Source organism: Mytilus trossulus, chromosome 7 (assembly GCF_036588685.1).
Source record: "Mytilus trossulus isolate FHL-02 chromosome 7, PNRI_Mtr1.1.1.hap1, whole genome shotgun sequence".
In the NCBI taxonomy this organism is placed as follows: domain Eukaryota; kingdom Metazoa; phylum Mollusca; class Bivalvia; order Mytilida; family Mytilidae; genus Mytilus; species Mytilus trossulus.
Window position 1 is genome coordinate 24,665,519 of NC_086379.1, and position 21,383 is coordinate 24,686,901.

At 32.7% G+C, this 21,383-nt stretch overlaps 1 protein-coding gene across 1 annotated transcript; it reads left to right on the forward strand.

Moving 5' to 3' along the window:
- Positions 1 to 2,112: 2,112 nt before the first annotated feature.
- On the forward strand, positions 2,113 to 21,120 carry LOC134724813 (uncharacterized). Its single transcript, XM_063588089.1, has 10 exons — positions 2,113 to 2,185; positions 5,429 to 5,455; positions 6,414 to 6,446; positions 8,446 to 8,525; positions 10,156 to 10,227; positions 12,192 to 12,297; positions 13,684 to 13,772; positions 14,534 to 14,602; positions 15,587 to 15,746; positions 21,044 to 21,120. The coding sequence occupies exons 2-10, from the start codon at positions 5,437 to 5,439 to the stop codon at positions 21,070 to 21,072; spliced, it is 657 nt and encodes a 218-aa protein (XP_063444159.1). The 5' UTR covers positions 2,113 to 2,185; positions 5,429 to 5,436; the 3' UTR covers positions 21,073 to 21,120.
- Positions 21,121 to 21,383: the final 263 nt, after the last annotated feature.

A 21,383-nucleotide genomic window follows, 5' to 3' on the forward strand; every position in this document is an offset into this window, starting at 1 on the left:
TCCAGATATCCTGACTTCGTATTACATGTAGCACGAAATGTGTTGCTGTTAAACAGTTTTCGCGAACACAAACATTTCCCGTTTGCCTTTTTAGACCATTAGTCGTAAAATTTAAACACTAAAACCCTCTGAGAAATATGCATATAATAGTGATATAAAGGTAATTACCATACTCTTAACAGGAATCAAATATGTTCAACTATATCTCTCTATGTAACATAAATTTAATCATATTTTATGAATACTGCCAGCATTTTTGACTTCTGTATTTGGCATGTATTGATATACTCATAGTTCTGTGTGTTATTTGCTTCTGGTTTAACACATTTATTTCTTTTATTTTCATTACATTACTTTGCAATTGCAAAAAAAGAAAATGTGGTTACACACCTCATTGAAGAAACCTACATCTATTAGTAACACGTGACAGTCTTCAGAATTGGGAGATAATGGCGGCGTAGATATAACATTAAGTGCTTGTGTATCAAATAATTAATGTACGGACAGTACCGTACTAGACAGAAATAAACAAGGCAACAATTAGAAATAAATACAGCACAAATAAAAATGAGTTAAACATTACAAAGTTAACTATTGAAACAATTCTATTCAAGCGTAAAAATAATCTTGCATGTTAATTCGGGTGCACCAAAACGGTCAGTGTTAAGTTTCATCAATCAAAGGTGCAAATATACTATAGCTTAGTTCTGATCGAGTTCTTTTCAAAAGCTACGAACTTTCAAATGAATTCTTTTAAATCTATTATAAGTTCATATGATAACAATTACCGAATGTATTAGGTATAGTTTTATATCTTTTGTCACGTTATTCAAATTTCATGAAAAATGTGTTCACCATCTGCAAACCATTTGTAATATAACACTGAAACTCTGAAATAAATCCAAAACATTTTCCTTGTGTTTCAAACTACATGTAACACTAATGATATGTCCGAGCTTCCCTCACGATGTATTTGATACGAAGAACGAACGACACAACTCTTTTTTTCCCTGCTTTGCATAGGTCATGTTCAAATACATGCAGGGAAATTGTGTTACGAATTTAAATTTCATATCACGCATCCTCCTTATATTCTCAAAATTGAAAATTGGCCGATTTTTTTAATAAAATGAACCTTTAAATGATTTGCAAATATAGAATATTCTACATTTGTTTTGTTTTTTGTTTAATCTCCAATTCTACTTTAATAGCGCATTAAAATGACACTGGTCTACCATAGCGTTACAATGTTTTAGATGTGTGGGAACTTTCCTTAATCTACCAATTTATCACTACCCATTAAAATAAAGGCAATAGTTGTTCGATATTCATAAATAGATTGGAAAAAAAAATCCGTGTTACAAACTAAACCTGAAGGAAACACATTAATTATAAGAGAACAACGACACAACAGAAACACAAAAATTCAACATTAACAAAAACTATGTAATTTCTTACGAAGACACGGATTATATGATTTCAAGATTCCTAGTAACGGAAATGATTGTTATTCAGAATCATGGAAGGTTTGATGCGCCTTTTTAACATATCACTTGTCACCTGTTTTATCATATCACGTGTTTTATCAATTGTAATTCGAAAATGCCTTTACTCACAGGTTTTGTAGTTATATAGATTGCATTTTTTAAGATGAATGAATGTGTAATTAAGGACTATTTTGTAGTCACGATCAGGTCGTCGAGCTTTTTGCTTCAATTCTATCACATTTGTATTTTTTTTTTATGAAAATGTTACTAATTTTTTTTGGAACATTGCTTAGGCTATTAGGTGACCTGTAAATAAAGGCAACAGTAGTATACCGCTGTTCAAAACTCATAAATCCATGGACAAAAAATATCGGGGTAACAAACTAAAACCGAGGGGAACGCATTAGATATAAGAGGAGAACAACGAAATAACACTAAAATGTAACAAACACAGAAACGGACCGAGCATCAGACAAAATCCCACGCGAATAACAAATATAACATCAAAAACTGTAATTGTTACAGTAGAAGCTATAACCCCATTTCAATATAACTATGAACGTCCAACTTGTATTTAGACCCTATTGTACCAAATGACTACAATACGTAAAAGGAAAATGTTTATATTGTATGATCGTGGCATGTCTTATCTCTTGGACATTTCTTCTAAAGTCTACTTCGTGACAGGGGAGGACAAGGTAAGACCTGCTATCTGGGAAGATTTTTATTAAATCAATCAGTATTTTCATCATTATTACTGTTTTCGTTATTGTCTTTAACGAATATAACGCAATATAATCTCATTTCGAATGTGCATATTCATTTGACTGTCTGACTTTTACATTTTGACGACACTTTGAAAATATGTTGAAAATACAAATTTCAAAATAATTGGAAGTATTAATATAAACATTCAAAGGGAATTATTGGATTTTCTTTATAAAATCGTTGTTAACAGGACAGAAATATTTCCCTTATGTTTCCGAGTTCCTTTAAGCATGCCAAGTTGTAATAGTCTATTGTTTCTTTGCTTTTATGTTGTTTCTTCTACCAATGTGAGAACGCATGCTATGCGTTTTTAATGGTATAAGGACCTGAAACACCAAGAAGGAAGTTCGCACTGTATTGGATACCATAACTTTCATAAGTGTTATTATAAACAACCTTATATTGATGTGTCTTCAAAGTAATCCATGAAACTTCTTCCAAAATTACTTAGTATAAAAAAGAAGTGGTATGATTGTCAATGAGACAACTATTTATATACATTATGTCGTCAATCAAATCTAAAGTTGTGATTCAAAAATATTGTGAAACCAGCTATTCTAGATGTGGTGTGAATCAGATGTGATGACTCAATATTTCCACAGATCTGCGACGGTATATAAAACCTAAGACTCTATCATCTATCAAAAGTATTAACACATTTGACTTTTCTACACGTCTCACAAGAATTCCTGATTCCAAAACAAAGCACAAAATGAAAGAGATGGTCCTGCTTTTTTTCATTAAAAAGAAGAGCCAACGCAGATACATGTATCTTTTCATAGAAATGAAATAAATCATACTTGCTTGCTTTTTTTTTTAACAAATGATTATCTTTAACTAAAATTATCAACATTTTCATTGAATTATATGAGACTGGCTTACAAGTAAGAGGTTAAGTTAGCTATAAAACCATGTTGAAACTACCATTTTCTACATAAGGACCGATTCAGGATTTTGACAGTTGTTGCCCATTCGTTTGATAAAAATAAAAGTCGTAATTGACGATATATATATATTACTTATTGAGGACATGTTTCTTTTTACTCGAGCGTCACTGATGAGTCTTTTGTAGACGAAATGCGCGTTTAGCGAAATACAAAATGTCAAACCAGATATCTATGATGAATCTATTTCCAACAAACAATCGGTATTCACATCGGAACCAACTGTTATTTCTTCTTAACCCCTTCCCCATTATTAATTTCTGGCTGAATACATGCAGTAGATTTTTGTGAATTAGAAAACATTTGTATCTAAATCCTTAAATTGAACTTTCCGCTATAAAGATGATTTCCTTCCATTGACGTACTCACTGTTTGGTGACTATTTTGAACGTATCCATCCCTTCAAAGATACCTTTACAGTTGTGATAGTATAATATTTTGACTTAAATCCAGTAATTTACAAGGAACCGCTTTAAAACATAACTTTATTAGAAAAAAAGGTTGTAGTTTAGCTGTTCGATTTCGAACTTTCCGTTTTCAACATCGCCTGCATATAGGGTATAAGTCTCCCAGTTGATATGATATTCCGAGCTTCCAGTTTCCTATCATAATTTACAGAAAAGCTTTAAACAAAGAGTTCCACAGTTAAGTTAAATAATTCCTGAGAAAAATTTACGGACGGCATAATGAATTGGTTCACCGTTATGAAATATCTGTTTCACAGACGAAGGAAATGGATATGTTTCTATTCTTATGCCCACAATACCGTTCTCTTTCTTCCCGAATGTGATACCAAATTAGATTTATCTACAGGCTGGCACTTACATGAGAAACACAGCGGGTTGCATCTGTTGAGCAGATTCTATTAACCCTTCGGGAGAATTAAGAGATAACTGTATTGTATTTGAAGCTTTAAGGACGTCCATCGGTAGTTTTACTGTCGTAAATTTAGTTTACCTGGCGACGCGGAGCGGAGACAGGTAAACGGGTATTTGCGACAGTAAAACTACCGATGGACGTCCGAAAAGCTTCAAATACAATACAGTTATCTCTATTATAATGCAAAACAAGTTCATAATTAAATTTCAATCATTATTTCAGTGTAAAATCTTCATTAAAGGAAATTCCGCGAAAAGATGTTATCTTCTTTGGTCCCTACACTAGGTGACGTCATATGTTTGCTTCCGACTTCAAACATAAACACCGGGCGTTTTCTGGCTTCTGTGCCGCTTCATAATGTATAAAAAAAATCCTAAAAAGAAGATTTTTAGGTGCAACATGTGAGTTTTTTGGCTTATTTTTTTTTAGAAATTACATGTCAATACATTCAGCAATTCAAAATGTCGGCTTCCTTATTTACAGACAAGGAGATAGAGAATTTTACGCTAACTATCATCCAATCAGAACCATTGAAACAAAATAATTGCATTAGAATCTGATATCACCTCCGGTTTTTGGTGGGGTTCGTGGGCTCGTTGGGCTCCTTTCTTGTTCTTTGATTTTATTTTTGTGTTGGATCTTGTTATTTGTATTTTGGTGTTGTTGGTTTTTTTTGTTGTTCTTCTTCTTTTGTCAGTCTTGTCAGTTTATATCTAACTAATTAGTTTGAATGTTACTTTGATGTCCTTCTTTTTCATCAAAAGTAAACAAGTTTAAGAAAACAAATGTAAATTAAAATTTAAGAACGTTAAAATCGATGAGAAGAAACCAAAAAGTGTAAACGTCACAGGATTTCGACTGTGGATGCACAATTTCTATAAAACATTTTTATTGTCGTTTCTGTACTTTTCTTGTTATTTCTTTTTTTTTTTTTGTATCTAGGGCACATATCAATTGGAAGGTTTTGTAACTGTTATGTTTTGCTCAAATTTAAACATATTTATTTTTCATAGTAAGGGAGATAATAGATATAGGACGATGTGGTGTGAGTGCCAATGAGACAACTCTCCATCCAAATAACAATTTAAAAAGTAAACCATTATAGGTTAACTTTGTTTTCTTATGTTTTTGATAAGCTCTAATGAATAATAAAAAAATCACAGATAGAGGAAACATCTACAAATGAATGCATGTATGAAGGCACAATTAAGTTTAATATATCTTTTAAGTGTTAGCTTTGGCAAAAGTAAATACAATATGAATATTCTTTTATCCAGAGAGAGATATTAGATTATCAGTAATATATATAATATACGAACTATTTGGTGGGGTTTTTTTTTATTTTTTCAGAACACAAAATGAACTTTGCTAGTTTTGGTGAGTTTTTATTTATATATCCCGCGATAGCAGGTCGGACAGGATAAAAAAATATTTGTAAACTAAACTCAATTACAACCAAAGAACAATAGTTTGGTGACAACACATATATAGTTTTAAGTTCTATTCTGATTGTATAATATTTTGAAAATTTATATTCCTCTACATTGTCAAACGATGTTAGTCCAGAAGCACTACTAAAACTGTCACACACCAGCACAAAATGAAATGAAAATAATTGTTTATAGATAATGATTTGATAAAAGTTTGATTAAATATTTAGGACGAAACTTATTGGGTCTGCCAGGATAAAAGGCAGGACATTTTTCTACCACTGGAAGATTATGATTTGTTAGAAAATGACAAAATAAAAGCCATAAAACATACAACCTTAAAATTTCGCTGCAATGGGTTTTTCACTTGCAAAGAGTTTGGTAATTTCTCCGTGCGTCACTTAGACATCATTACACCAGTTTGATTGATCGTAGCCAGTCATTGACTGGCGATTTAATTTTACATCCCAAACAACCAACGGACGTTCATTTGTATCTAAGATTTTATCATCGGATCTGAGAAATATAGTTGATCATATTTCTACTCATTGGTCAAGTTTTGGAGCATTTAGAATATGTTAAAATAAGATATGAAAAAGAACGAAATAAGGAGAAATTTAATATCGAACGTTTATGCCATTTACAAACAAGGATTGTACAGGGGGACAAAGTACATGTGAGAATGTGAGGTTCTAATTTTCCATTTGAAATGTTTTTAGTAATTAATTCTGCGTTTCTGTAGATATAGAAGAAACTGAGTTTACGTTATTATCACAAATGCATATCAATTATCACGATTTTTTCAAACGGAGAGACGTAGAGATGTATTTTCGATATAAAAGTAATTACCATACAAAATTTAAAACTATATAAATCAAGGTAACATCAATTTTATTATATTTTAGGAATACTTCTTGCGTTATTGCCTTCAGTTTTTGGTAGGTATTTTTTCATTCATAAATCTATTATTAAACATTGCCATATAAGCAAGAAGGTTGGCTAGCAATAAAACTAGGTTCAACCCACCCTTTTTAAGTCTCTTGAATATGGCAGTTTCTGTAGTCGGTTTTTGTTTTTGTTGCACTTCAGTGTTTCTGATGTTCCGTTCTTTAACCTCTTATATTTGATATGTTTTCCTCAGCTTGTTTAATTTGTAACCTGGATTTTCTTTCTCTCCATCGATTTATGACTTTTTCTCTTTTTTTCCGATATGCTAATTTTCTTCTTATTTGTTGCTTTTATTTGTTGGTTCTTGTTGTTGCTTATTTCTCTTTCCTTTCTATTGTATTAATTAGCTGTAGCCAATAACATAATTTGGTTACACACCTCATTAAAGAAAATTACATTTATAAGTGACACGTAACCGTCTACAGAGTTGTGAGATAATGGCTGCGAAAATATAACATTAAGTGCTTGTGTATCAATTAACTATTGTACGAAAAGTATCGTAAGATATAAAAATATACAAGGCCACAGTTAACAAAAGTAGAACACAAACAACAATGATTAATACATGACACAATTCTATCCTAGCGTACATTTAATAGAGCATGTTAACTCGGGTGTCTTGGTAGGGTCAGCGGTCAGCCTCGCCGATCAAATGTACAAATGATGCTTAGTTCTAACAATTGAATACAAGCAATTGTAGGACGCCATACAAACTTTCACAAAAGCTACAAACTTTTATGTGTTTGTTATGTTATTAGTTGCTTTGGCAGATATTATTGAAAGAATACAGGATATAATTTGCCATTTACACGTTGATTATATTTGTATTATACCGAGTAGGATTATTGTAATATTTTTCAAAGATACGTTCACAATCTCGAATGTATACAATGTTATATCTATTCTCCTTCCTTTAGTTTAAATATATTTATTCAAAGTGGATTGGGAAACAAGTTGTTACAACTTATGTTTATCTTTTCCAATTTGCTGGTGTGAGTGTTGCCATGTAGCGACATTAGCTTGCTCTTTTCAAAATCTACAAGGGTGTCCTTTACGTACAAGAGATATTCCCCCCTTAATACAGACCAGTCATTTATCGTCCTTTTCCAATGGGTTATGATCGTTTCTCAAGAGCATATCCGTAAATGGTGTCAAGGGATAGCTGAAAGTCCAGTCCCTGAAAATTGTTTCCCCTCATCGGTGATTGAACCAGGAACCTTTGTATTTGTAGTCCGATACGCTAACATTAAATTAGCAAGTGTCACGCGACAATCAGTACGACTATGACAATATGGCTTTTGAAAAGATTTCGAAAAAGGTAGAGTTGATGAAATATGATGCATTGATATTCCTTCTTTAGATAAAAGTGTATCTGCTTGGTATAGACCACTCAACAAGTATGCATTATAAATGGGATTTCCGCCTTTTCTTAATCTTTTATAAATATACCAACTTATTATATAATCTATACGATCCCTTTTTTTCGATTTTTTTTATCATGTATCTTAAATGAATGTATTTTAAATGAATCCTCTTTACGTCTTCGTAATAATTGAATTTTAAAATACCAATTTCCTCCTGTGGGAATAGGTAACAATACCAAAGATTGAAACAATATACATCAATGTGATAAAATCTTAAGTTACACTAAACACATCCCATCAAATAACACCTTTTTCAATTTCTTCTTGATTTAAGCTTCTTAATTGTGGAAGATTCTCTAGTATAAGTATTTTGTGTAACAAATGATGATTTTTAATAAGACGGAGCAGTGACACAAATGTAATCGATATTTCCTTGTAAAATTATTTAGGAAAAACGGCAGACAAGACCATGCTGAAAATGCTAGAAGAAAGAGACCCTCCACTCTTTGATAGCCATGGCGTAGTCAGGTTTTTTTTTTCGAACTATGAGTTTGAATGTCCTCTAGTATTCTTCGCCCCTTTATTATTATTTGCATGATGAAAAAATTATGGTTTGTGTTTACAGCATTAAGATGTCTGAAATGTAACGAGAAGAGCACAGTTAACCTTTGTATCGAAATTACGACGTGTGATGATATCACTGAGGTAAGTCATGTGCTTAAAGAGATATTAAGATATACAACTTCTCTTGAATTTAATTTTAAATGTACGTATTGTTATGCGTTTACTTTTCTATATTGGCCAGAGGTATAGGGGGGGGGGGTTTGAGATCTCATAAACATGTTTAACCACGCCGCATTTTTGCGCCTGTCCCATGTCAGAAGCCTCTGGTCTTTGTTAGTCTTGTATTATTTTAATTTTAGTTTATTGTGTACAATTTGGAAATTAGTATGGCGTTCATTATTACTGAACTAGTATATATTTGTATAGGGGCCAGCTAAAAGACGCCTCCGGGTGCGGGGATTTCTAGTTACATTGAAGACCTGTTGGTGACCTTCTGCTGTTGTTTTTCCTATGGTCGGGTTGTTGTCTCTTTGATACATTACCCATTTCCATTCTCAATTTTATTATCAATTAACAAAGTACGAATAAAACAACAAAATTCAACTACATACTGCCTTCGAAAATAAAACATTGTCTATACACTAAACTCATAGATAACAGGCTACAAATTGTGCTTGACGCGTGCTTCATCTACAATAGACTCATCAGTGACGCTCGAATAAGAACAGGAAAAATCAAATAAAGAACAAATCTCTTAATATTTAGAAAGTCTAAAAATATTAACAACTGATTTACTAGACATCGTCATGATTTTCCAAATAACACAAACATAAAGATGTTACATAAGACAACGACTGAAGTGAGTCCGTGTTTTGGCTCCAGTTAATGCATTGAATCATTTATTAGATTCTTGTTATGTCACAACAGCTATTTAACCGAAGTTTATAATACTACAATTATGTTAATGAAAACAATTTGACAAGGACACTATCTAATTATAATTATGCATTTGTAAAATCATAAGCACCTTTCAAATTAAAAAAAAGTCTACACAACCTAAAAACTTACCTGCTCCTAATATAAGATCATCCCTGTTTCTTAAGGTGTTCTTGTTGTTCCGTCTTCGGTTTTCTTTGATGTATTCTGTCTCCGTCATATTTTGGTGAATTGCAAAAGCGTTGTATGTTTGTCTTTCATTTGTGAGTGATTTTATAAATTCCTTTGGTATATTCTACCTCCCTTTTGGTTAATTCAAACTCACAACAACAAACTTTATGAAATAGTTAGGTCTGGGGTAGAGGAAGCATATTTGTCGTAAATTGAAATGTGTATCGTATTACACGATTGTAAAACAGAATACATTCATGCCACTTTTTTTTTTCTTGATGAGTTATCTATATATACAATATAACGGGTTACTTTATGGAACAGAATACGCATTTTCCAATATTCCTATTCTTTATCCATCACTGATTTGTGCCTAAAAAGAAAGGAACATTAGTTGGTGTTCTTTGTTGGATTTTTTTTGTTGTTTTTTTTAATAATTCCATGAACTCGAAACCATAAGGAAAGTTATAATAATAATATATGATTGATTCAAACCATGCCGCAAGTTAACATCTATCAAAACACACCTGGATACCATTCAGTACAAAAAATAATATGTTTTTAACCATAATTTATTTACTCTATCAGACATAATTCAATAGCTTATATATTAATGTCAAGATCAATACAACTTTTAATATATGATCATATTTTTTATTGATAGGAATGTTATCTAGAGAAAGTGACAACTGCGAATTTACAACTTGTATTTAATGGTGGTTGTAGGTCTAAGCAGGTATGTTTTGCTAGTTACTTGTCGTTACATGGTAAATTAATGCTAGTCTAAAGTTTGACAAGGTGAGGTAACATGTAACAATTGTAATGAAACATGTTACATGATATAGTACTGCTGACATATATCATATATATATGCTTACTACAGTTTAAAGATCTCTAAGACTCTTATGAATACTGCATTACGTGTAAATTTGCGGTGGAAAAATTTGTTGTTATACTTTTGGAGGTAAAGTATTATTCATACCTTTAACATGTTTAAGGAGGAAGTTACACTTGTTATATATCTCTGACTGGGTAACTTATGATGGGTATACTTCTGAGGACATAACGTATGCTGGTTATAATTCTAAAGAGGAACTGTATGCCGATTGTATCTATAAGAAGGTCATGTATGTTTGTTATACATCTGTAGAAGTTACTTGTGCTTTTTATTCTTTTGATGACGTAATATATGCTGAGCCGGAGTTTGAGGCTGAAACGTATGCTGGTTATAATTCTAAAGAGGAACTGTATGCCGATTGTATCTATAAAAGGTCATGTATGTTTGTTATACATCTGTAGAAGTTACTTGTGCTTTTTATTCTTTTGGTGACGTAACATATGCTGAGCCGGAGTTTGAGGCTGAAACGTATGCTGGTTATAATTCTAAAGAGGAACTGTATGCCGATTGTATCTATAAGAAGGTCATGTATGTTTGTTATACATCTGTAGAAGTTACTTGTGCTTTTTATTCTTTTGATGACGTAACATATGCTGCGCATGAGTTTGAGGCTGAAACGTATGCTGGTTATAATTCTATTGAGGAACCTATGCCGATTGTATCTATAAGAAGGTCATGTATGTTTGTTTTACATCTGAAGAAGTAACTTATGCTTTTTTATTCTTTTGATGACGTAACATATGCTGCGCGTGAGTTTGAGGCGGAAACGTATGCTGGTTATTATTCTAAAGAGGAATCGTATGCCGATTGTATCTATAAGAAGGTCATGTATGTTTGTTATACATCTGTAGAAGTTACTTGTGCTTTTTATTCTTTTGATGACGTAACATATGCTGAGCCGGAGTTTGAGGCGGAAACGTATGCTGGTTTTACTTCAGACGGAGTAACGTATCCTGGTTATACTTCTGAGGACGTAGCGTGTTCTAGTTATTTTTCTTAGGAGGAAATGTATATTGGTTATACTTTTGAGGGGGTAACGTATGCTGTTATTTTTTTAAGAGGTAACGTCTTCTGGTTATGCATCACAGGAGGTGACGTAATCCGATTGTATTTCCTTGGAGGTTACAAATTCTTAATGTGCTTCTAAGAAGGTAACATATGCTTATTAAACTTCTAAGTTGTTACTGTATGCTGGTTATTATTCTGATGACGTAACGTATGCTGCTTTAACCCTGAAGTGATAGAGGATACAGGTTGAACCTCTGATGAGCTTGAGTGTTCTGCTTTTCGGTCTCGTTTGGACGTAACAGTTGGTTAACCCTTGCTATTTAAACTGCAGAAGAGGTAACACTTACTGCTTATAGGTCTCGGGTTATACTTATTCTAATTGTTGGTCTGGATTTTAATATGCAATATGTATAGGTCGAAACCGTAATACATTCGGGTTGAAAGTCTTCATCGTAACGTATTCTGGATATATCTTGTAAGAAACGTACTCTTGTTATATGTGTAGAACGTAATGTGTGCTGGCTATAGTTCTCGAAAGTAACTTTTATTTATTATATTTTTTTAAGTTAACGTTAGCTGGTTATAGGTCTTTTACGATAGAAAAGTCCCTTTATCTAGGTGGATCTCCTTAATTAATTTGATCCTGATCTTAGCATTTAAAATCAAACTCAGTTGCTTGTATTTGCATAACAAAAGACCTTTGGTTTAACATCCAAATTAACTAAAAGAATACACAACAAATTTTCAATTTTATATAGAATGCATTTATTAGTATGATACATTTACACCCATAGGTTTGTACCTTACTGCAATCTCTTGGCTTTGGAAAGAAGCGAGCGACCAGTTGCAGCAAGTGTTGTAATGCTGCAGACCAGTGTAATGCTAATCTTTGTCAGGAAAGTATGTAATAAAGTTAATAAAGGGGTGTAAATCATAGAGACAAAAAATCGTTTGCATGAATCCATGAAGAAGGGTGTTTATATTTATGGTTTATTGAATTATCAAAACGTGTTCTTTGTGCATCTATGTGTGATGCGTCAAATGCGTTTTGTTAAAATATACTTTTTTTCACTTTTTGGGTCTTTTGGAAAATGTTGTTTGTGCTGTATTTAGACCCTTCTACAAACGAAATTTGTTTTTATATGCACACGTATAAAAAAATGCGGTTTTTATCCAACGTAATCATAGGTTTGAACGTAGTTTTCAATTTAGACTTGTTTATATTTTTCGTTTGGGCTCGTATCATATTTTCCCTCTGGTTTATATTATCAGTTCATCCTACTTTGACTGTTTAAATTCAAAAGTCTCTCATAAATTGAGGTAAGTTATATTGCCTTCCAAATACCGTTTCAATCCCTAACATCACTGAAGAGACATTTATTGTCGAAATCCGGATCTGGTGTTCAAAAATATTTTGACACCTCATGTTTGTGGTATAACATGTTTGCCGCTACTTTAATGTTTTCTGTTTAATATTGAATTGATATTAAGATACATTTTTTTACATCTTGTGATCAATTTATTTGGCAATTGCCAATGGCAGTCTGTAGGGTTTAAGAACATGCTGCTCGACCTGTTAGTCAATTGCGTTTTGTTTAAATATACTTTTTCACTTTTTGGGGTCTTTTGGAAAATGTTGTTTGTGCTGTATTTAGACCCTTCTACAAAGAAATATGTTTTACATGCACGTATAAAAAATGTGGTTTTTATCCAACGCAATCATAAGGTTGAACGTAGTTTTCAATTTAGACTTGTGTATATATATGTGTGTGTATCTGTGTGTGTGTGTGTATGTGTGTGTATGTAGCTCATAAGAACACTTACAAAATGAAACAGACTCTAGCTAGCGAACAATTAGAGAATCGACCAGACTGGTCATAATCAAAAAACGAAGACTTGTAATATTATTGTTGTCTTAAAGTCATGTGAAACGATTCTCGAGGATATAACAAATACCAATCTAGTCGGCGCTTATAGATTGATGTTGTACGGTTTTAGTTAAAGAACAGCAATACGCGTTGTTGTTTTATATATAAATAGTTGCTGTTTTATATATAAGTAAAACTTTAGCATTCTGTATACTTCCATCTTCTTGTACCCTACATTTTTATGTCTTCATTGCATCACATTACTGTTTATAGTTGAATGATGAATTACCATAATATTTTTTTTTCTTTGTCATGGCAACCTATTGTCTCGCGCTCTTTGTGAATCGGCTCTCTGTGAAAATGCTATTATTGTCAAGGTTCGAAAATAATAATTATGAGATAATATTCGTTTTGGTAGATTTGGATCGTGCTGATCACTGTTGTAATCAAAATGGTCTTAAGAGTTTGTCGGAGTGCACAAATTTTATTCAATGTCAGGATGACGAGGTATGTACCTGTTTTGGTTATGGGGTGAAATCTCATTGACGATCACACCAAGTTTCATAATTGTATTGCTATCAATAGAAACATATACTTTTAAATAATAATTAGAAGCAAGATCTAAGATTTTGAGGGAGCAAAAGGCTCGTAAATTTCATACAAAGATGAACAAAGAGTCCCTCGGCTTTTATCTGCTCTTCGGTCGGGTTGTTGTCTCTTTGACATATTCCCCATTTCCATTCTCAGTTTTACAGTTTTTCAAAAACAAATAAAGTATCGTGCAAAGTGACGGATAGGGACTTTCAGTAAACGGAAATGTATACGATAACCCCATACTTTACGTAACCACTGGTGCGTGGTTGACAAGAGTTTTTAATATAAAATAGTTTAATTTTACAGAAGTGAGGTTTAAAATTGACTTTTGAATCTTTTTTATCTTGATTTTTTTTAAGTGAAACCATATTGGTTGTTATATATGATGCTTGGTTTACATTGATAGGAGTGTCATATGATACTTTGTTTGCATTAATATTCGTTTCAAATTGTACTTTGTAAACATTGATGGGCGCGTCGTATGATGCTTGGTTTACATTGATAGCCGTGTCATATGATTAATTGTTTGCATTGATATTCGTTTCACATGGTACTTTGTTTACATTGATAGGCGTGTCGTATGATAATTTGTTTACATTGATAGCCGTGTCATATTATAATTTTTGTTACATTGATAGGCGTGTCATCATATGATACTTTGTTTACATTGATAGGCGTGTAGCTTGAAATCGTTCCTCAGGAATAATGGTATAGTGCACGATCTCGGATGTGAGAAACGAGTGGTAAGTATTCTGGGTATCTGGAACTAAATATAATTTAATAGCATAAAAATATAGTATATATACCAATACACATAATTAACAGCGCCTGGTGATGTGTTACCGGTCAGGCTACAAAACATCACCAGGCGCTGTTAATTATGTGTATTGGTATATATACTATATTTTCATGTTTTTACATTTTTCTCACTGATACACATAGTTAATATGGCTTCTACTAACGAAAGCTCCATTTGGAGCTAATGTGTTTAGAGACTATAGTACACCTTTCCTATATTGCCTAAATATAATTTAATAGTTTGTACATGTATTCTAAACAAAATTGAGAAAAAACCTGCACATACCAGTATTCATTTCTATGATTACATGTTTTCTAAACTTGTACATACTTAGTAATCTGCGGACGTGTACTCTGAAAGGGATTGTGAAAAACTTGGCTAAAGATCGTAACAATTCCGTATAATAGGTGGGAGGCACCAAAGGGACATTCGGAAGATATTTATCAAAAGGAAACTGGCAACATCATAGCAAAACATAAATACGATGACAAAAAGACTACATAGAAAACAAAAGGATACCTCGAGGGGTTCACATGTCAAAGATAGTGTATGTCTTTTGAAATAAAGCAGAAACATGTACATTATTGCTCTTAACACTTTTCATATAACATTTCCATAATTTTGAATACATTTCTACAGAAAATCGTAGAATTAGTAAAGTACCGGTTTTACCAGTATGATAACTAAATCATTTACAAAAAAATATTAGACACTATAAATACAGAATATGAGTCGATCGTTTTGGTTAAGCAAGTGCGTTTTATACTGTATAAATACCAAATTGATTTTAGCGTTTTTTTGTCCGTGTATAAGCCAACTGTATGTTTAAATCAAGAAGTTGATGTGCTCCTAACAAGTTACAAAGAGAAAAACAAGACAGGAAAGATTTATCATACTTTCAGTAATGAATTGTTTCATTTTATTGTAGTTATGCTTGAAAGGGGGCGATAGTTTTAATTTTGGGGAAGTGATCGTGCCACCTCAAACAAAGAAAGATCAATTACCTGACGATATGAAGATATGTCAGGCTTGCTGTAGAGGAGATCAATGTAACGTCCAGTATGCAACGTGTGGTGATATGCTTCATAGTAAGTACCAACAAAAAAACATGTGCCGCGATGCTTTATAGTAAGTCCTACCATATAAAACATGTGGCGCTATGCTTCATAGTAAGTACCAACATATAAAAACGTGTGGAGCTATGCTTTATAGATAGTCCTACCATATAAAACATGTGCCGCGATGCTTCATAGTAAGTCCTACCATATACAACATGTGGTGCTATGCTTCATAGTAAGTACCAACATATAAAAACGTGTGGTGCCATGCTTCATAGTAAGTCCTACCATATAAAACACGTGAAGCAATGCTCCATAATAAGTCCTACCATATAAAACATGTGGTGCCATGCTTCATAGTAAGTCCTACCATATAAAACATGTGGTGCCATGCTTCATAGTAATTCCTAACATATAAAACACGTGAAGCAATGCTTTATAATACGTCGTACCATATAAAACATGTGGTGCCATGCTTCATAATAAGTCCTACAATATAAAACATGTGGTGCCATGCTTCTCATAGTAAGTCCTACCATATAAAACATGTGGTGCCATGCTTCATAGTAAGTCCTACCATATAAAACATGTGGTGCCATGCTTCATAGTAAGTCCTACCATATAAAACATGTAGCGCAATGCTTCATAGTAAGTACCAACATATAAAAACGTGTGGAGCTATGCTTTATAGATAGTCCTACCATATAAAACATGTGCCGCGATGCTTCATAGTAAGTCCTACCATATACAACATGTGGTGCAATGCTTCATAGTGAGTCCTACCATATAAAACATGTGCCGCGATGCTTCATAGTAAGTCCTATCATATAAAACATGTGGTGCTATGCTTCATAGTAAGTACCAACATATAAAAACGTGTGGTGCTATGCTTCATAGTAAACCCTACCATATAAAACACGTGAAGCAATTTTTCATTAAACGTCCTACCATATAAAACATTTAGCGCTATGCTTCATAGTAAGTACCAACATATGAAAACGTGTAAAGCTATGATTTATAGATAGTCCTACCATATAAAACATGTGCCGTGATGCTTCATAGTGAGTCCAACCATATAAAACATGTAGCGCTATGCTTCATAGTAAGTACCAACATATAAAAACGTGTGGAGCTATGCTTTATAGATAGTCCTACCATATAAAACATGTGCCGCGATTCTTCATAGTAAGTCCTACCATATAAAACATGTGGTGCTATGCTTCATAGTAAGTACCAACATATAAAAACATGTGGTACCATGGTTCATAGTTAGTCCTACCATATAAAACATGTGGTGCCATGCTTCATAGTAAGTCCTTCCATATAAAACACGTGAAGCAATGCTTCATAATAAGTCAAACCATATAAAACATGTGGTGCCATGCTTTATAATAAGTCCTACCATATTATACATGTGGTGCCATGCTTCATAGTAAGTCCTACCATATAAAACATGTGGTGCTATGCTTCATAGTAAGTACCAACATATAAAAACGTGTGGGGCTATGCTTTGTAGATAGTCCTACCATATAAAACATGTGGTGCCGTGCTTCATAGTAAGTGCTACCATATAAAACACGTGAAGCAATGCTTCATAGTAAGTCCTACCATATAAAACATGTGGTGACATGCTTCATAGTAAGTCCTACCATATAAAACACGTGAAGCAATGCTTCATAATAAGTCCTACCATATAAAACATGTTGTGCCATGCTTCATAATAAGTCCTACCATATAAAACATGTGGTGCCATGCTTCATAGTAAGTCCTACCATAAAAACATGTAGCACTATGCTTCATAGTAAGTACCAACATATAAAAACGTGTGGAGCTATGCTTTATAGATAATCCTACCATATAAAACGTGTGCCGCGATGCTTCATAGTAAGTCTTATCATATAAAACATGTGGTGCTATGCTTCAAAGTAAGTACCAACATATAAAAACGTGTGGTGCCATGCTTCATAGTAAGTCCTACCATATAAAACACGTGAAGCAATGCTTCATAATAAGTCCTACCATATAAAACATGTGGCGCCATGCTTCATAGTAAGTCCTACCATATAAAACATGTGGTGCCATGCTTCATAGTAAGTTCTACCATATAAAACACGTGAAGCAATGCTTCATAATAAGTCCTTACATATAAAACATGTGGTGCCATGCTTTATAATAAGTCCTACCATATAAAACATGTGGTGCAATGCTTCATAATAAGTCCTACCATATAAAACATGTGGTGCAATGCTTCATAGTAAGTCCTACCATATAAAACATGTGGTGCTATGCTTCATAATAAGTACTAACATATAAAACATGTGGTGCAATGCTTCATAATAAGTCCTACCATATAAAAAATGTGGTGTAATGCTTCATAATAAGTCCTACCATATAAAAGATGTGGTGCTATGCTATATAGTAAGTATCAACACATAGAAACAGGTGGCACTATGTTATAAAGTAAGTATTAACATTTTAAAACATGTGACTCTGGGGTCCGCGTAACACGTAACAATTCATATTATAAAAAGTTTTCATATTTCCGATCTTTAAAATTTTGATCAAACTTTTTAAATTTCAGAATTCCAAATTGTTGAATTTTTTTGAAATTTTGAAATTTTCACCAAACAGTAAAAAATTTCAAAACTCTAAATGACGTTTTAATATTTGATAGTTTAGATATTTGATCAAACTTTAAAAGTACTAAACTTAACGTGCTGTTTTGATTATTTCGGTTTTTGAAAGTTTGGTTTTTAAATTTTTGATTAAAATATCAAAAATAGAAAAGGGACAAAAAGAGGAGTACCTGTAATCTACGAAACGGAATATAAGCGAAACGAAAACTTCAGAACTATTTGGTTTTCCCAGCGCCCATCATTTAGGAGTAACAGTGAATACTGATCAACTCGCAGTAAGTCAAATAGTATAACAGGGTTGAGTATGTATATATTACGACATTTTCTAAATATCTGAAATCAGGTCGGTAGATGAAATCATTGAATGTACGGTACATTTGGAAATTTAAGCTTTAATCTTTAATCACCTTGGAGCGCTCCTGATGAAGACAGTTCCAGAAAGAGCTTCGGACGCATGCAATTTTTATATAACGTTTTGTTTTTATTTTTATCGATTGCATAACGATCATATTATTGTACATATAAGAAGATGGAACTAAGTCTTATGAGTGTCAATGTGACAACTCTACATCCAAGATTCAATTTGTAAAAGTAAACCAGTGTATCAGTGAACATAGCGCTAGCCTCGACTATGGAAGGTTGTTGATATATTTATTTAAACTGCTACTGCCTATACTCGACGAATTTAAAAATAAGATTAAATATAAGTAGCTTGTAGCTAAGAAACTGTTATAAGTTATGTAAATAAACTCATCATAGATACCAGGGTGTAAATTTTGTATTTGCGCGAGACGTGCGTTTCGTCTACAAAAGACTCATCAGTGACGTTTAATAAATTAAACATGGCCAAATAAAGTAAAATATGATTCAATAATGGCGCATTTTTCAGGTGCGGATCCTTAATTTGATGAAAGAAATATTTTGTTTAAGCAGATGACAAAACAAAATCCGGTTTTTCCCCATACCTAATTATTTAAATTTGAACCAAATAATTTGATTGATAGCGTATGTATGCATTTATCATATATGAAGCTTCATTTGGGGTCCTAATAGTTATCAAAAGTACCAGGATTCTAATTTTATACGCCAGACGCGCGTTTCGTCTACATAAGACTCATCAGTGACGCTCAGATCAAAATAGTTAAAAAGCCAAAACAAATACAAAGTTGAGGAGCATTGAGGACCCAAAATTCCAAAAAGTTATGCCAAATACGGTTAAGGTAATCTACTCCTGGGGTAATAAAATCCTTAGTTTTTCGAAAAATTCAAAGTTTTGTAAACAGAAAATTTATAAAAATTACCATCCGCCATTGTTTAAAATTTGCAAATAAAAGGAAACTTTATTTGTAGAAAGGGATAGTTCTGTATTTGTTTTTAATACATTTTTAAGTTATCGTACGACAATAAATTTCTTCAATAGTTTCGGTTCACATATATCCCGACTATAGTAGATACAGTTATACATACTCAAACTTACCATACAATTTGGCTTACAACGAGTTCGTCAGTTTTCACTATTACTCCTAAATGATGGGCGGTGGGAAACCAAAAAATATATGGAACTATGCTTCAGAGTAATTACAAATTTATATATACAAAATTGTGGTGCTCAGCACACATTTACATTTACAACATGTTACAATATGTTACAAAGTAAATGCAAACTTGGTATCTACAATAAAGGCGAATTGGGCGTAATGTCAATGAGGCAGCAACGTTATAACATAAAACCAAAAAAAGATCATCTCATTATGAAAATGTAGTTTCAAACGAATTGAACAGCATCATCCATTTGTATGACCATATACAGATAAACAGTAACAATTGAGAAGCATACAGTTCAGCCCTGTGTTTAGCAACGTAAAGTTTAACATGTGTGTGTGTTTAACAGCGTATAGTTTATCCATATGTTTAACAGCGTACAGCTTAACCATATGATTAACAGCATACAGTTTAATCATATGTTTAACAGCGTATAGTTTAACTATATGATTAACAGCATACAGTTTAACCATATGTTTAACAGCATACAGTTTAACCATATGTTTAAAAGCGTATAGTTTAACCATATGTTTAACAGCGTATAGTTTAACCATATGTTTAACAGCATACAGTTTAATCATATGATTAACAGCATACAGTTTAATCATATGTTTAACAGCATACAGTTTAACCATATGTTTAACAGCATACAGTTTAACCATATGTTTAACAGAATACAGTTTAACCATATGTTTATTAGCATACAGTTTAACCATATGTTTAACAGCTTACTAATTTATCCTGACATGTGTTTAACTTTTTTTTCGTGTGAACCTTTGTTAAACAGCGTACAGTTCATTTATATGTGATTGAAGTATGTCAAGTTGTTTTCAATGAGTTGTTGATTTAAAATGAGTTTGACACAGAGGCAGACGTTGTAAGACAAACAAAGTTATCACCATGATTTGCTGTAAGACGACGCACGAAATAAGGATCGGCTGAAAAAACACAAAACATGTTTCTTATCAAGTAAATCAGACTCGTATTTGTGTTCGAAGACAAAGAAGTATCTCTAATGTACTATATTCATATTCGCAATCATACCATACCTCCTTAATTTTGTACAAGCTATGTTAATAAAATGCATAAAATACTTTTTAGCTGTCTAACATTTCTAATTGCTAATGTGTTTACTTTTTATTCTTTCAGGCATGATACCAGCGAACTTTACAAGATAAACAGCATTTCGTAAAGGCTTCTTCATACAATAAAGTTTGGTTAATGTGTGTGTTAGTCCATTTAGCTGAACTAGTACACATTTTTGTTTAGGGGCCGTACATACCAACCCGGAATAGCTGCTTATATCTATATAAATGATATTCTAAAGTTAATAAACGTTTTATTTTCTAATCTCCAAAAGTAGTGATGGTGCTGATGTAAAGTCATATTTTAACTGATTGAAGTCTGTCTTTGCATAAATTTTGATTCAGAGAAAACAAAATTGGCTATATCTATGAACCAACAAATGTGGCTTAATGTGACGTTCTAT

What these genes read in the sequence shown, in the direction of transcription:
- LOC134724813 (XM_063588089.1), top strand. An exon ending in GTGGTTGTAGGTCTAAGCAG is followed by an intron (nt 10,228 to 12,191) that starts GTATGTTTTGCT and finishes TTACACCCATAG; the next exon opens with GTTTGTACCTTACTGCAATC. An exon ending in TTCAATGTCAGGATGACGAG is followed by an intron (nt 13,773 to 14,533) that starts GTATGTACCTGT and finishes TTACATTGATAG; the next exon opens with GCGTGTAGCTTGAAATCGTT.